General features: G+C 32.7%; 1 protein-coding gene across 1 annotated transcript in view; it reads left to right on the plus strand.

The window, feature by feature from the left end:
- LOC106456997 (gamma-aminobutyric acid type B receptor subunit 2-like) overlaps window positions 1–15,239 on the plus strand; it is a gene marked incomplete at its 5' end in the record, with an annotated part of 83,939 nt that overhangs the window by 42,187 nt on the left and 26,513 nt on the right. The window contains 7 exons of the mRNA XM_022383005.1: window positions 3,861–3,926; window positions 6,627–6,818; window positions 8,167–8,400; window positions 9,530–9,590; window positions 10,773–10,856; window positions 11,708–11,861; window positions 12,831–12,963. Of these exons, the coding sequence (XP_022238713.1) occupies window positions 3,861–3,926; window positions 6,627–6,818; window positions 8,167–8,400; window positions 9,530–9,590; window positions 10,773–10,856; window positions 11,708–11,861; window positions 12,831–12,963 (924 nt within the window). The remainder of the gene's footprint in view (window positions 1–3,860; window positions 3,927–6,626; window positions 6,819–8,166; window positions 8,401–9,529; window positions 9,591–10,772; window positions 10,857–11,707; window positions 11,862–12,830; window positions 12,964–15,239) is intronic.

The raw sequence follows: 15,239 nt of genomic DNA on the forward strand, positions 1-15,239 counted from the left end.
CCTAACCAGAAAATTCCTGTTGCTCTTCTGAAACCTATCCCAGGTTTCGAAGAACCCTTCAGTCGTGTGATTGTTGATTGTGTTGAACTTTTACCAAAAACTCGATCAGGGAACCAGTATTTGTTGACTATCGTGTGCGCATCCACTCGCTTCCCTGAAGTTATCCCTTTGAGAAACATTTAAGTCCACAAAATTTCTTTACTTTTGTTGACTTGCCCAAAGAAATTCAGTCTGATCAGGGATCAAATTCTGTGTCAGAATTGTTTCAACAAGATGTTTATCAGCTCGGAGCTAAACAGATTAAATCTAGCGCGTACCACCCAGAATCGCAAGGTGCTCTTGAGAGATTCCATTCTACCTTGAAAAATATGATGCGGATTTACTGTCTCGATAACGAGAAAGACTGGGATGAAGGAGTTAATTTATTATTATTTGCTGTTCGTGAGTCAGTTCAGGGGTCACTAGGGTTTAGCCCGTTTGAGTTGATGCTTGGCTATTCAGTGCATGGACATTTTAAGTTGCTTATGGAACAATGGTTGGAGGACGACCCGAGAGAAATGCACTTGTTGGATTACGTTTCCAAGTTTCGCTCCAGACTCTTACGTGCTTGTGAGTTGGCTTGAGAAAATTTGAAGTCATCCCAAACTAGAATAAAAACGTTTATGACCGCAAGGCTGAAGAACGTAAGTTCCTTCCTGATGACGTGGTTTTAGTATTGTTACCCACTATGGGATATCTACTCAAAAAATAAAAAGAAAAATAGAAAGAAAAAAAAACATAAGACTGTTAAATTGCAATTTATTACTACGAGGGTATGATTTGAAGATAATACATGTCAAAGGGGTTGATAACATTTGATTTGTGTAATTTTATGACCATATGGTTGTATTGTAAATTAAGATAATTATACCGACGCCAACTCGAAGTTGCTCGCTCATCGTGAACCCTCAATAAGATATTAAGGAAGTTCCAGACTAGAAAGAAGACTTTATATTGTTTGTAAGTTTGTGGAACTTTTGTATATAAATAACTGTCTGTAGTAGCTGTTTGTAATAACTGTTATTGTAAATTGTATTATTGTTTGTATATTAAAACATTTGTATAAAACAAAGAAAACTGTGTGTATCAATCTTGTTGGTAAATATCATAAATTTGATACATATCGGCATTTATTTAACTACTAAATCTAAATTACAATTTAACTCAGTTTTAGGCTATTAGAAATTGTAACATGTAACAGTTTTAAGACTATTTGTTAAAGTATAAAAAATTAGAAGTGGAAAAAAAGAAAGTATTTTGTTTTCTTTTTGGAAAAATAGCCGACCCTGATTTTGAAGTGATAGACAAAAGAGATGGCAGCACTGTCAACTCTTGGGTTACTCTACATCAACAAATATTGGGACTTATTGTCACATTATACTACCCATACAGCTGAAAGAGCAAGCATATTCGATGACGGAATTCGATCCTGCAACCCACAAATTGGGATTCGAGTACCTTAACTACAAAGCTATGTCAAGCTAATATTTTTTTGTTTAGTTAGTTTCCAACTTAACAAAAAGACAGATTGACTTTTATGGAACGGTCCTAGGAACACAGTTACCACTTGTGTAAAGTGAATATTGTTCATATAATTAGTGAAAATCCTAGTGTCAACAATTTGTCTGGTGCAGGTGAACTTACTCAAGCAAAACCTGTTACCTGCCCTGAAACGACCTTTTATACGTTATAGTTTATTAAACATTATCTTATGTTTACATTGCACATCCCCAAGTGTGTTTTCTTGCATATTTGCACTCGGCTAAATCTAACTGGAGTCGACATGGTTGAAAAGTCTTTAAACCACTTTTCATTTTCGTGCACGAGTTAGTTCTGACTTTCGAAGGTAGAGTACCGTGTACGAATACATGCAATAAATACCACATATGATTTTCTCACACTTTTAAATGTACGTGTGTTATATGAGTGGCAATTAATCCCTTAGCATGGACGATGGGTAGGGTGTTGCTGACTGGTCAATACTTCAAAATTATGGGCAATATCAGATAACTATGGTAGCTTTTTCATAAAATACGAATACTTTTCATTTTAATAGTAGTGAAAATTGCCACAATTCGTACTTACAATGAAATAAAAGGACGTAATCTTACTTAATTTCTCAGTTTTTGCTTTTTTCATGATGATCCGCGTCTACGTGACTCTAAATAAACTGACCGAAGGTTGATGGATGTTTTTAAGATTTGAGTTTCAAGAACTACGACAGAAATACCAGTTGCAGAAAAGAAAAGAAAAAAGTAGCTGTAACGTAACCTTTGGAAATGGTTAAAATTTATTGTACTTCTTATTATATGTTGCTGAATTTTACCTTAATACACATAATTTAATAAATTGCTGTAATCTTTATTGTTGAAAAGGGTTGTTTTTATTGGAAAGGGTTGTTTTTGATAATTTTCTTTCATATGAATACATATGAGATCATTCAAACTTCTTCGACACGCAGCCTGACATTAATATAATTAAAACTAGCAAAACTCGGCATTGCTGAGTTAAACATTAATGCTATAAATGTGTTCATGAGCCGTCTCTTTCCAATATTTTAATTCGTAGCACACGAACCGTTCGTTCGATACAAACGTCATACGCACGGCATTAAACATGATTTTAGTTTGGTGTCGAATTCACTCATTTTGCTACCAAATTTCCCACCATTTCACTTGTACAATTAATTACTCATTCAGGATTTTTGGGCTGTTCAGGTGAGTCCTTTACCAAAGGTCATCAAAATTGGATTAGCCAAGGCATTACAACCGGCCAGACAAGCAGACAACTGTGGTTTTATGTATGTAGATGGTACTATTATCTTTTCGTATAGAGCAATCATACTCGAAACAAAAACAATTTTTCAAATAAATTCAAAAAATCCTTGGGCAACTTTAGTCTTTAAAGCTACATCTACAGATAATCATGGAGCTTCTTATGTAATTCATTTTATGGCCGCAAAAAGAATCCTATTAAATATGTGTATAGAATAAAGATTTCAGTCTCTTTTGACAAGTTGTTGTGAGGAGCTGGTTGAACCCATTTAGGTAAAGTTTCGGTGGAGGACAACCAACTGTACCCAACTTCAAAGATCAAATTTAAGGAAAAGAATATAAAGTCGGACGAAGGTTTCGTGTGATTTAGCTGAAAATAGTGAAAGGGGTCGGCCCACTACCCTGTTTATAGTATTACTTTTTAAACTCGACCTTTTAATACTTGGCTAAAAATTACAAAATAAACATTAGCGAATTCTGCATAGTCTACATGTCTTTAAAAAGAAGCTTGTATAATTCATTTCTCTAACCCTAAAATTACTGATGGACTCCATTTCGAACTACTTTTTTCAACACATGTTTTCCATACGAGATCTTAGAATGATAGAATAAGTGAACCCAACAGTATAAAAACAAGTCTGTAATTTAAGGATTTATGTGGTAATGTCATCACTTATCACATCAACTTCTTCCCAAATATTTGTTCTTGACACTTTTACTAGAAAAGTGACTGCCTTCAAGTCCATTGGAACAATAGGTATAATTGATAAAATGATAAATATGCACAGAAATAAAAAATGACATCTAGTGTATAGACTGCCCATTTTGCATTTTGTTTAATTGTACTTATGTCACAAAACCTTTGTCAAAGAGATAATAGAGAAACAATTATACAAGATAATATTTTTTAAAAAATGCAACTTTGCTTTCCCGTACTCGTCATATGGGAGCTATATTTGTTTTTTATTAAATGTTCTTCAACAGCTCTTGTGTTTTGGATATGAAGGGCTAAGTCACTGTGTTATCAGAATTTTTAATGCTTTTCAGGAGAAAGACGTTCGTATAATTCTTGGCAGCTTCGATGAACACTGGGCAAGGAAAGTATTTTGTGAGGTAAGTTAACAAAGAGAAACCAGTTCGTTTGAATATATTAGAAATCATGGCTAAGTGTTGCAAGGAAAGTATTTTGTGAGGTAAGTTAACAAAGAGAAACTAGTTCGTTTCAACGTATTAAAATTGGTGGCTAAGTGTTGCAAAGAAAGTATTTTGTGAGGTAAGTTAACAAAGAGAAACCAGTTCGTATCAACATATTAAAATTAGTGGCTAAGTCACAGTAACATATGCTGGTTCATGACAAGTCAAAGTATATTTCATTTGCAGCAGCATGACCAGCTTTTTTTATGAGGGTAACTTATCCAATAGAAATGATTGAAATCGCCCGATAACAAGCAAACCAAACCTTCCGAGATTAATATTAAAAGAAAATGTTAGGCTTATATACAAACAAAAGGATATATATATATATACATATATCGCATCTGGCGCTTTGGCGTCGTTGGTGAGTTATAAGAGAGACAATCACATCCCACTGTTTGATTGAGGCAGTCTATGATTTAGCAATGGATGCGTTGATTAGCCGTCTTCCTTTTAGTCTATCATTTAAAAACTATGGACGGCTAACGTAGTTTGTCCTTATTGGAATGTATGCGAAAATCTGAACCAAACCAAACTGCCCAAATTTAATCAGTATTTTAATTACACTTTCACTGTATCCTTGTAATCTCTCCTGAGAAGAGGAAAATTATCAGAAAATAAGAAAGTTGAATCTCCTTTGCATTGTTTCAGTACATGAGAAATCCAAGTGTTGAAGCTTATTTGAATTTCAGATTGTTGTTGATCAAACATTCATTAATGGAATATTACTAGGCCAGATTATTCGTAGCTAAAATTCCTTAAAACAGACGAAGTTGACGACAGAATTTCATTTCAACTTACCTTAACTCGTTTTGTGTTAATCAGCATCTTCAAAAAAATAGGAATAAAGGAACTTAAATCTATAGAAATCTGTTCTTAAAATTCAAAGCAGTTTCCGTTTAATTTGTGTTTAATTTAAATTCACTCCACGAGAAGAAACATTTTAGACTGAGTAAAAGAAGCAAAGATAATTAAAACAAAATCCTTTTCAGAGTACGAAACACAGAAACAAATTGAAAATCTTTACAAACTACTATTTTTTTCTTTTCACTAGTAGACTACTTACATAAACCTATTTATAGCAGAGAAAAACATTTTCATTTTAGCAGCACTATGTTTAACTAGTTATCCTTCATGATTTTCTTACTAATATCTCCTATGTGAGGGGCTGCTAAGAAGATTATAGAAGATGCTGTTTTTTTTTCAAATTCACACATATATACACATGCACACACACATATATATATATCAGTATAAACAGTATACAGAAGCATTTTATATCTAGAATAAATTAATATGTAAGGTTTAATATTACACATTTTTCTATACATGATATTTTATTTTATACTAGATAAGACTATTATAAAGTTCTATTGTGCTAAAGTACAATAAAAATATTTCTTTCGATGTAAGAATGTGTGTTTACTAATGGAATACTGCCTGTCAGCTAACAGAAGGGCTAAAGTACAATATAAATATTTCTTTCGGTGTAAGAATGTGTGTTTACTAATGGAGTACTGCCTGTCAGCTAACAGAAGGGCTAAAGTACAATACAAATATTTCTTTCGGCGTAAGAATGTGTGTTTACTAATGGAGTACTGCCTGTCAGCTAACAGAAAGTTTAACCAAATCATAGTATACTCTAAATTGCCTTTTTGAATGTATAGATTAATTTATACAACAGTATTCAAACTCTCTTTTAAATATTACAGAGTAGTATTACACACTTTGTAGCACTTTTCCGATAAATATTTTTTCCTTAAACTCAAGAAATAATCTTTTTGCCTCATGGTACTTTTAGAAAACCACTTTATTTTTTTAGTATTTTAATGTATAACTTTATATCTTTGTCATAGTAATGAAACAAAACTTTTTTCATAACATTTATAAAGTTTTATTTGTAGTACTCATGTGAAAGCAGAAGGTAATCATATGCCAGGTAATATGGTAATACTCATTGAAAAAGTTTTATATTTGTGTTTGTGGAGCAACATTATATGTCAGGTGTAAATATAAAGATTATTTTACTTGAGACATTTGCATTAGTGTTATACTTTGGTCAAAAATGCTTTTGCCTTAGGTAGCTTTACAAAGTAGTATTATTTATACTCGACTTAAAGCATACACAAGAACGTTTTCTTCTATGTTTTACACAGTAGAATAAACATTATACACCAATTAGTTTTGATATAAAAACGTATTAGTTTACACGACTGGAATCTAAGATATATGTTATACTGAAATGGATTCTCTTAAAATTGATATTATACACCAATTAGTTTTGATATAAAAACGTATTAGTATACACGACTGGAATCTAAAATATACGTTGTACTGAAATGGATTCTCTCCTTAGTCTCAGAGAATGAGGAAATAAGTTGTTAAAAGTAATATATGGAAAAAGTAACATTCCGTATATAAAATTAAACTGAGGATGTACCTACAGAAAAGCTTTTACTCTTTAGATTTACAAATAATAATTAGAGGTGAAAAGTGCTAAACAAATGTATTTGATTTTGTGTGTACGGATTAAAATCGAGCAACAAAAATACTAAGACAAAAACAGAGAAAGTAGAGTTGTACACTGAAAGTACAAGTACAGAAATTCTCTCTACTTAGGCCTATAAAACTGGACTGTATGGCAGGAAATACCAATGGATCATCGTTGGAATGTATGATAATGAATGGTGGAAAAAGCACCTCGACAATCTTACATGTAGCCAATTGCAACTCAGGGAAGCCATGGAAGGCTATTTGGCAACAGATATCTTATCACTTAGTTCAACCAATGATATCACAGTGTCAGGTCTGGTAAGTTAAAAAATTCTTAGTTTTGTAGGAAACAAATATTATTCAAAACTTCGTAGACACTGTACTACAAAAAACCTCAATAAATGACTTTATGTTCTGAAACAATATATACTATGTATTGCTTGCGTCGTGACTAAATCGCGCTCTTACAGCTGATGTGCATCAAATGTAACTAAGTTCCCTATATTTCTAATTGTTACTGTTGCTTTACATTCTAATTGTCTTAGCTACATATACATGTGTATATAAATCATATAATTCCAAACAAATATACACAGAAATGCTTACATATTGTTACATCTTAATAGAGGTTCACCCAAAAAAAATGATTTTTTACTTCAATTTATGATTCATCCAATTTTAAGATCCTATCTATTTGGATTTTAGTACTGTGAATGTTTATTTTCGTTATTTTTATCTAATAATAATTCGTGCTTCTTCCGTTTATTTTTAGCCCGGCATGGCCAGGTGGATAAGGCGCTCGACTCACAATCTGAAGGTCGCGGGTTCGAATCCGCATCCCACCAAACATGCTCGCCCTTTCAGCCGTGGGGGCGTTATAATGTTTCGGTCAATCCGTTGGTAAAAGAGTAGCCCAAGAGTTGGCGGTGGGTGGTGATGACTAGCTGCCTTCCCTCTAGTCTTACACTGCTAAATTAGGGACAGATAGCCCTCGTGTAGCTTTGCGCGAAATTCCAAAACAAACAAAACGTTTATTTTTAACTCTGTAAATAAAACATTTTTATCCATGTAATTGTTAGAAAAATACAAGTTGAATATAAACTTCTAGCAATGGCTAAATAATTTCTTACCTAAACTGGTACACAGTTTTTATCATAAAACTTGTTCCATTAATCTATAATCTGCCTTGAACGTGAACGTATTTAAACATTCATGCTTACGTTTATAAATTCGCTTGTTCATATAAGACAAACCGTGGCAAATTCACACGTATACGAGTACGTTTTTAACGTTATATCAGTATATTGTAGCGACCTCTTGTAGCTAAGCTTTTTGGTAGAAGAGGCTTTGGAAGTGGTAGTTTAACGTTGTCTTTGACATTTACTTGGACCTTAAAGTATGGCCGTGTATCTAATAAGCCTAAAATCCTATTTGTAAATCTCGTGGGATTTAAAATGCTAGCTTTATCTTTATATGTCGTCACTCTCAAACTTCAATATTAACTCCCACCTTGCCTTATTAGATGTAAGCTTACTAAGGGATATGTTATTTTCTTTTCTTGCGAGTTCTTGCCAAACATAAACCTAATTTTCCATTATTTTGATATTAACTTAACCATTTCTTGTCAAACCTATATTCCCTTGACAACCATTCTATATCATTCCAGACTACAGCGGAATATGACGCTCAGTACAAACAACATTACAGCAGAGGTAACAATCGTTTCCATGGTTACGCTTATGACGGGATTTGGGTGATAGCTCTCGCTATACAAATGGTGAAGCGGAAGCTTCTCGTTACCGGAAGCTCCAAGACGCTTGAGATGTTCGAGTACAGAGACCCCTTCTGGGGAAATCTGTTCCGAGAAGCTTTCAATAAAACGTCATTCACTGGGGTCACGGTAGGTAGCATCGTCCTTCCTATAGTAATCGTCTCAAAAGAAAATCAGAATTTTAGATTGAAATTAAATTTTCGTATGTTAAACTGCTTCTCACAAAGTTAGCATTCATGTGAAATCCTGTTACACCACTAGCAATGTATTTTTGTTTTATACATTTGACAAGATATTGGTTAAATTAACTGGCAATTAGTACAGTACGATAATTTGTTAAATTAATTTCACGCGCCAGTAAATGCTAACTCAATCTAATTTTTCATTGTGATTGATTAAACAATGCTCACATTGAATTAAAACGACTGCTAGATACAATGTAATTTTATCTGATGACGAAGGACCCACTTTTTTTTTTTTTTAGAAAATAAAGTTTGGAAACGTCTTGAATGGGCAGTGAAAGAAACTTTATTACAAATGTACCAATCCAATCATGATAGGAATTTAGGTTAAAAGTGTATTTCACTTCCCGAAGGGGAATGAAATATAACCAGGGGCGGTCAGAAACTTCCGCTTCCCTACACCCCTTACAATTAATTGTACATGATGATGACATAATTTTGTGGAAACGTTGTACATTTGCAATAGATTATTTTATTACACATTCAAGCCATTTTCAAATTTTACAACGAATTATTGTTTTAACATGATAGCTTATGTTACTCCATACATATCATTTGATAAGATACATTGATTTACTTTCATCTAGTCACGTGACAACATTCTCTACTGTAATGATGCCTTGACAAAATACCTTGATTCATTGTCATCTAGTCACGTAACAACATTCTCTACTGTAATGATGCCTTGACAAAATACCCTCATTCATTGTCATCTAGACATGTAACAACCTGCTCTGCTGTAACCATACCTTAAAATTCAGTAATTCACTGTCATCTAATTACATGATAGTCTGCCCTATTATAGTGATATTTTGACAAAAATCCTAGTCTATTCGTACAGACACTTGACGACTTGCTTTAATGTAATCATGTCACGAAAAAAATACCCGATTCACTGTGTCCTATAATCACATAATAATTTATTTTAATATTAGTTTTCTTTAATAAAACTATACGGTGTTTAATGTTACGCATTTTACCTTGATACAGTGAAAAGTATTTTTTTTTTAATTCAGGGACCAGTTAGCTTTGTAAAAAACGAACGACGGGGACTTGTGCTTCTTAAACAGTATCAGAGTAAGTATACAAATACTTTCTATTGTAAGCTACAAATTTTATTACTGTGTTATAACTAAGCACGGTGGTGCTTAGTATGTAGGAATGGGCAGGGAAAAAAAATGGCCGACGCATATTATGTATTGCTTATCATAGTCTCAAATCTTTCTTATAAGAATCTAGGAGACTTTTATGAACACTTAACTTAGGTTTAGCCAAAAAACATCGCTAAGTGGAGAACCAGCGAGTAGCGTAACAGCCAAATGTTCTGACGTCAGAAGGGCTAGCTCACCATTGCTTGAAGTTGTTGCGATGATTTATACACCAAAATGTTGCATTTTAACTTGGGGTACTGCAGAAGAAGTATAGCGTTTCACGAACTTCAACACATGATGTCCATCAAGACATCTCATCACGCCAGGCTAAAACTGCTTCATAACGACTGTCATTCATTAATATATATAAAATATTTATTGGTATTGTTTAAGAAACGAGGGGAAATAAATAATAAAAAATAAGGATGCTTTAGGGATGGCAATGCCAAAAAGTATAGAAACAAGGTAGGGGTAAATACATAAAAACATACAAAAATTCCTACATAAAAAAACATTGAGTCAATTTTATAAGCTCATTGGAATTAGTCGATGTAAGACTATAGCGTTATTCAGTTTAAATACTTTTATTCAAAAGGGAGTTCAACATTTAGTTGTAGATAAAAGTTTTTCTTGGAACGATTTGGCTACTTGTGTAGGGATTTTTGTACTGTGTTCATCCCTATCTTGTTTCAGTACTTTTTGGCATTGACATCCCTACATCATCCCTGTTTTTTCATTTTTTAATACTTGTTCTGATTGTTTTATATTTATTATTTTTGTATATATTGAAGTTTCTATATACATAAAAACGCGCGAAGTTTTACATTGTTAAGTAGGTCTTGTTCGAGAAAGCTTTATCATAGATACTGAAGACCATTCTGGATGATACCAAACCGGTTTTTTATGCTTCTATGTATTTGTGGTTATATTTATTTATTTTGAATTAACAGTAATAAATGAAGTTTTTAAACTCATTTTTGTATTGTTTAATTGTTATTAATCACTTCCTTCAGCAAAATATATTTGTTTCCTTGTACATATATATATGTGTATATTTCCACATTGGACTTCTATAACAAATTTATAATTCTGTAAATATTCCTACTAGATGGCGCTGAGGTAAAAGTTGGCGAATATGACTCCACTTCCAACAAACTCGAGCTTGTGAAAGACAGGGCGATAACTTGGAATGGTAATTATAATATTGTGTTCCTTTTATTACAGCTTTAAATCTCATTTTTCCCAAGTATTTGCTTGTACTGTGTAAATTGTCTGCTTTCGTCGAGTGTTTTGTTTATATATACCTTCAGTGAGTAGAATGATGAAATAAATATTTTATGTGTCTTGTATGCAATCTCTATACATTTATTCTTAACTTGTTCTGTTGTGCCTTCTAAATAAAAGAATGAATAAATCGATATTTTTAGCACGTGGTTCCGATAGTTCATCAGTAAGTCTGAGGGTATATAGCTCTAAAAATCTGGCTTCGATACGCACGGTGGCCAGAGCACAGATAGCCCCGTTCTGTAGCTTTGTACTTAAAAACAAACTAACAAAATAAATGAACAATTTTTTAACTGTTTGATATTTATCCATGACAAAATGAAAATTGTTCAAATAAACGTTTATTATACTAAAGAACATCAATGTATATGAAGAACGTGAAAGAAACACATTATTTAATACATATGGTCATATGTTTTGGAAGTTTCTTCGCGCCAAATCCCACGTACATGCATTATAATGTGATCTTAATGTAAACTATACATTCGGGACTGTATGAATAAAAAAAAACCAAACCTATAACACTTTACAGTTTAATTCTAAAAAATAAAACTTTATTGCATTTGTTTGATGTGAATTTTGTATAATTTACTTCACCAACACTCCTTTTATTAATGCTGATAAACAAATAGAAATAATCTTAACTGTGTTATATGGAGACACAGGAGATAATACAAATTAATGTCAAACTGTACACCGCCTAACTAAGTGATGCAAGCTAGTGTAATAAAACTTGGTGGATGTTCTTGCTCCTTCTAGGTGCCAGCGATCCACCTGTAGACCGTACCCTGATCGTCATCAAGCCTACGCGAGTTAGCCTGACAATCTACTCCATCATTGTGACTTTTGCAGTCCTGGGAATCATCATGGCGTCTGCTTTTCTTATCATTAACATAAAGTTTCGAAATCAAAGGCAAGAACTTTTTCTTATAAATAAAAAAAACAACAAAAAAACATCACTTTATCAATTTAAACGTCAGTATGTTATATTTGTTTCGAACATATGACCTAAATTCAAGTATAAATATTCATACTTTCAAAAATATATTCGCAGTGATTATAAATTAAATACATAAGAAAAATTCATGGTTAGAGCTATAGTAATTTTTCAAAAGGCATGAACAAAAATAAGTTTCAACAAAACTTCCTGATTGACACAAAAACTGTCCATTTTGTTGTACGACTGCTTCTTCTCCTGCTGCAAAACGTTTTGTCTTATATTTTATGTTAATATCCTTTGCATCCTTTACTACCTAGAAGAAAATGTTTAAATATAATATTAAATGTTAATGTATTATATTACGACTTACACTTTAAGCAACATTTCATGCACAATTACTCCACATTTAATCTCACAGCGTCTATTTTTAACAGAACTCCGTAGCATTAGCATGCTTTGCATGCTGATTGTGCTTCGTACAATATGTGTTGGCTTTAGACCTCACAAATTAGAACCCCCTTTCAAACATTTTCGTACGGGTCTGACATATAGTTTACATAATTAAATTACACTTTGTTTAATATTTCCCTAAAAGCTGATAGAGGTAACCATAAATAAATTAAATTAATAGTAAAAATATAACCTAACATAACCAAAAGAAAGACGTGTTCAAACGCATATTTTTTACATAATAGATAGTTAAATAGATAACATAAAAAAGTTGTGTAAGTTTAATATATTTCTGTTGAACAAATTTTGCAGCTTTATTGGTTATTCTTCAAGTTTATTAAAGAACTAAGATAAAACTAGTAAAAAGTATACACTATAACTCATATAAAATTAAATATATATATATATACATATGTGTGTGTACGTATGTATTTCAATATACAACAATCGGATCTTAAAGTTTTATAAATTAAATAGCTATGTTTGTTTTAGGTATATCAAGATGTCCAGCCCGTACCTAAACAATATAATAATTGTTGGATGTATGCTTACTTATACCAGCGTCATTCTGTTGGGTCTCGATAGTGGTTTGACGAGCGAAAAAAACTTTCCGTATATTTGTGCCGTAAGTCAACAATAACCTCTCAATGACGTATTTCTATCAGGAAAAATTTGTATTATAGAACGTATGTTTTGTGTTTTATTAAACTAATGTAATCCGTTCGTTTCTGTGACACCAAATGTTAAAGTATACTTCTACATAAACTGTTTATTTTGTTTACAAATATTGGTAGGGTAACTAGTAATTACCGTAGTACTTGGGTGTCTGAACTGTTATATGTTGAACAATACTGATATATGGATCCTTACTGTTAAATAAAACTCGCTACCGAAGCGTTTATTCTTAAAGTACATTAGTAAATAATCTGTTAATTTTTGTACCAATAAGGTTAAGATATATTGGTGCATGCACTGTTTCAGGTAAAAGTATACTAATACATGAGCTATTCAATATTGAAGTATCCTGGTGCATGAACTATTTTGTGTTAAGTATGCTAGTACACGAATTGCTATATATTAAAATATGCTAGTACATGAACTGCTGTGTGTTAAAGTATGCTGGTTCATAACTAATCAATATTGGAATATCCTGGTACATGAACTATTTTGTGTTAAGTATGCTAGTACACGAATTGCTATATATTAAAATATGCTAGTACATGAACTGCTATGTATTAAAGTATGCTGGTTCACAACTAATCAATATTGAAATATCCTGGTACATGAACTATTTTGTGTTAAGTATGCTAGTACACGAATTGTTATATATTTAAAATATGCTAGTACATGAACTGCTGTGTGTTAAAGTATGCTGATTCACAACTAATCAATATTGAAATATCCTGGCATATGAACTGTTTAGTGTTACGTATGCTAGTAGATGAACTGCTATGTATTAAAATATGCTGGTTCACAACTAATCAATATTGAAGTATCCTGGTAAATGAACTGTTAAGCATTGAAATGTATTCGCACATGAACTGTTAGTTGTTAGACATATTTGTGTTCTGTGTGTGTGTGTGCATGTTACAAAGATTGTGGTAAATTTGTTATTTAGAAAAAAAACGCACAAGGCACAGAACATTTAAAGAATAAATGGAATTTTTAATATTTTGTCATGGCAAGGAAAATTACTGTTATAAAATCACAGTCATTGATGTCATTATTTATGTACATCTAGTGATCTGTCATGAGATCTGAAGTGTGCATAATTTATCATTTAATTTACACCCGTAAATACGCATTCGTGTAATGTGAAATTTCATTTTTACAATCGAATATTTCATTTCAATGTGGAGTATAATTACAACGAGCAGAAATGCTAGCTTGGCAATCAGAATGTCAACAAGAGTTTTCTGAACAAGCTTCTTTCAAAGCATTTTAGTGCCTTGAGCCACCTGACGGGATGTGAGCTTATTTTACAAAAGTATCTCATACAAGCTTGTTTTGTAAAAGTCCTCAGTATATGTAAACTTTTTCATTCGATCAGTTCCTTCTTGCATAAAGAACATGTCAGCCAACTTATCACGGTTGTTACAGATGTAATCATCTATCAAGCTAAAGTAAGGGTCAACTTATTTAGCATATGGTTACTCAAAAAAGTCGTAGGATTCAGTCCTTATAATGTTTGATATTCCTAGTACAATTCTTTAGGATCTGGTCTTATAATAAATGGTATCCATCGTACCACAGTGCAAGACGTAGAAGTTGGTATACCCATCAATGTTTATTCCTGCCCACACCAAAATACTCGTGACGTTCTTGTTTGAAATGGAAATTGGATCCGCTTCCAAACTCACTCCAAATAAACATACGTCTGATATCTGGCTTAAAGGCGAAGAAAAAACTCATCAGTAAAAGTAAATATTGCTTAACAGGGCTTTAATCCACTACGTTGTGTTCTTGACACCGGTGCAGGCGGGCTGTTTTATGTATCGTTCTGTAAAGCACTGGGCGTCTGGCATACAGAACGGCTTTCTGAAATCTTCTTATAACCATTTGTACAATGATATGGAGTCCAGTTGTGACTGTAAATATCTGATTCAGTCTTAGAACAAGTGCCTTGGTACTGACGCAAGCCAGTATCGACAGATTGCTGTCATCTGTTTCTATTATGTCAAACCAGTATCGACAGATAGCTGTCATCTGTTTCTATTATGTCAAGCCAGTATCGACAGATAGCTGTCATCTGTTTCTATTACGTCAAGCCACTATCGACAGATAGCTGTCGTCTCTTTCTATTACGTCAAACCAGTATCGACAGAGAGCTGTCATCTGTTTCTATTACGTCAAGCCAGTATCGACAGAGAGCTGTCATCTGTTTCTATTACGTCAAGCCAG

The sequence above is a fragment of the Limulus polyphemus genome, unplaced genomic scaffold (assembly GCF_000517525.1).
Source record: "Limulus polyphemus unplaced genomic scaffold, Limulus_polyphemus-2.1.2 Scaffold14, whole genome shotgun sequence".
Taxonomy (NCBI): domain Eukaryota; kingdom Metazoa; phylum Arthropoda; class Merostomata; order Xiphosura; family Limulidae; genus Limulus; species Limulus polyphemus.